The 2,855-nt window shown below is 44.3% G+C and overlaps 1 protein-coding gene across 1 annotated transcript; it reads right to left on the bottom strand.

The window, feature by feature from the left end:
* Positions 1-1,274: 1,274 nt before the first annotated feature.
* On the bottom strand, positions 1,275-2,855 carry LOC144279255 (FYN-binding protein 2-like). Its single transcript, XM_077840744.1, has one exon. It carries the CDS (start codon positions 2,853-2,855, stop codon positions 1,275-1,277), a length of 1,581 nt encoding a protein of 526 aa, XP_077696870.1.

The following is a 2,855-nucleotide window of genomic DNA, read 5'->3' as shown; positions in this document are numbered from 1 at the left end:
TCTCTTTTCCAAGCTGAAAAGGCCCAGTCTTCTCTCCGCATACGGAATCTGTTCCAGACCCCTAATGATTTTTGTTGCTCTTCTCTGTACCTTTTTCGATTCCAGTCTATCCTTTTTGAGATGGTGTGACCAGACCTACTCGCCAGTCACCGTCAAAGCCAATTTTAGAAGAACTTAATGAGGCTGTTAAGAATGCTGGAGAACCAATATGGCTGTGGCATCCTACTTTCTATTTAAGCAAGAGATACCACACACTGCAAACTAGAGGCCAATGTTAAGTGCATGGTCACTTGTTCATCCTGAAGTTGGACACTGGTTCCAAACAAGACCGGCAAATGCTCACTGTCTTTCTGCAAAAAACTCAGCTGACTCTCTTGAAACGTGGTGCAACAGTGAAAGACTCGGGAGTTGAAAAAGAGAAGAATTCTCTCACTATATTCAAACTATGTGCATACATGGCCGACAAATGCACCAATGCGAATAGGCATCAAGTATTAAGTCGTTGCGTATGTTATCTTGCTGTCCGTGGTCGGCCAGTAGATGCACTCTAGGTGTTCAGGTAAGAGAAGACACATCAGCTGCATCTGTGACATCTTAGAAGAGTTAAATGCTTGTCAGTGGGACCCCGAAGAGATGGCTGCTTGTGCGTTTGGTGGAGCTACAAACCTCTCTGAAAGACACAGTGGAGCACAAGCTTTGCTCAGAGAAAAGTGTAACCCTAGTCTCTCCCATACACACTGCAGAGGCCATCTACTCCAGCTAGCTCTAGTACCAGCTGCAGAGTCTTCAAAAGACATTAAAAAAGCCACAAATTGAATGGCATTTTTATACTCTTTTTATTCAGCAAGAGTCCAAAAGGACTGAACATTTTGGAAACAAATAGAAGATACACTGGGACTGAGGGTCAAATGAGTCCAATCTGGGAAAGCCCGCTGGCTTTCTCAGGAGTGATTCTTGGCAGTTGTCTTAAAATTACTGCAACCGTTATTACTGGCTTTAGAAAGTATCCACTGAGATAGGACAGATCTAAGTAGTGAGGCTGGTGGATTACTTTTGTTACTACGTTCAGAGAAGACTATCGCCTTTCTCTCTCTTGTAAGTCTACTGTTGAAACCACTTGGATCATTAAACAATGTCACCCAGGCATCTGCTACAACAGTAGTCGATCTTTGTCCAGCAATAGAAGCTACCCTTGGATCAATCCGAGAGCTAGCCATTGAAAAAGTGCTGGAAGAAGCAAAGACTTCAGTCCAGAAGCTGACTAATGAAGGTACTTATATTGACTCAGAGGCTTGATTCACAGCATGCTTTATATCTTCTACATCATCATACACATCCTCTGATGTCTGCATTGGCTTCAGAATCCTTTGGCTTAAAGCCACCATGTCTTCATCTGCTTTCAGGGCACCCACGCACACATAGCGAGAATGTTCTACTCCATCTTTTGCCAGCCATTTCCCAGTTTGGATGATGTCAGTTGTATCTCCCTGCTTAGCCTGTAGCTTGTTCTTCCTACCTTCATTGCCTTGATGTATTTGTGATTTATGTAGCATGTCCTCACCACCACTAATCTTGGATGCTTTATTCATTTGCTGTTGCCTCTCTCTACCAAGATCCCATTTCAATTTTTCCTTTTTTCCATCCTCTGTGACTCTTTCAGTGCTGGATGAGGCAAACAGAAAAGTTTTCTGCTTCTTTTCGTGTTCTCGGATTCCCGTGCTCAATAAGTCAGCAATATCCTGAATGGCACACGAGGTTAGAGAGTTCCCAGATTGTTTCACATATGACATGGTTTCTTCATAATTATGTACTTTTTCAGATTCAGCATTTTCAGGAGTCACGTAGTCATCTTCTACAACAGCTGTTTTGTTTTTTCTGTTGACATGCGGAGCTGACTGCCAGAAGGCACAGAGATTCACTTTTGGGGGCCTTAGAGGTTTCTTTGGAGGGGAACCAAGAGATTCAACTGAAGGAAGTGGTTTAACTTTTGGAGGCTTGCTATCTTTGACATCAAGTTGTCTTTCCGTACCAGCTTGATGGAGGAAAGGTTCTGATGCTTTCAGATACTGAGAGGTCTCACTTGGCTTGTGTGGATCATAAGCAGGCTGAGAGAATCCAGTCACCTTAGGGCTTTGCTCAGTGCTCTTGTAACCTCTGGATGGACGGGGAGGTGATGAAGACTGGGGCAGTACAGGCATTTTGCTGTCTGGGAGAGATCTCTTTTGGGTAGAGAAATCCAGTGCTGGGAAGGAGCAAGTACTTCTCCTCATTTTGTTGCTCTCTGCTCCGAGGGCAGCGTTCAGAACCCCTGGCTGAGCAGAAGGATTCCCACTTACACACGATGGCAGCACTGCACACTTTCTGTCATTCTGAGCTGAAGCACTTTCCCAGATCTGCAGAGTATGATGGAAGGAGTTTAACAATCCTTCCTCCGAATGTGCATTAACAGCTGCCTGCTGATAAATACAAGAAGTTGGACAGGGTCTCTGCGAATCCCCTCTAGGAGGTGCATCTCCACAAAGGGATCCCTCCAAAGCTTTATTCTTTGTATCTTCGTTCTTCCCTGCTAGGTACAAGTTGCCATGCTTGACTCTAGGCAATATCAAAGGTTTGGCCTGCATTAGCTCTGAGCTATGCACAGCAAAACAAAGTTGTTCTCTCTTTTGTTCAGACTCCAGCACTTTTCCTTGGTTCAGGATTCTGGGACTGGACACACCCTTAGTGTTGGAGCTTGGTAGATGTACACGTTCTGCAGGAGGCTTCTTGGGTGGTTGTGACACAGTATTTGAAAAATTGGCATCATTTTGAAATTTTGCTCTGAGTACTCTGAAGTCACTTATGCCTTCTACTTCCAT

This window comes from Eretmochelys imbricata, chromosome 23 (assembly GCF_965152235.1).
Source record: "Eretmochelys imbricata isolate rEreImb1 chromosome 23, rEreImb1.hap1, whole genome shotgun sequence".
NCBI classification, from domain to species: Eukaryota; Metazoa; Chordata; order Testudines; family Cheloniidae; genus Eretmochelys; species Eretmochelys imbricata.
This window is presented reverse-complemented; position numbering and strand designations above follow the sequence as displayed.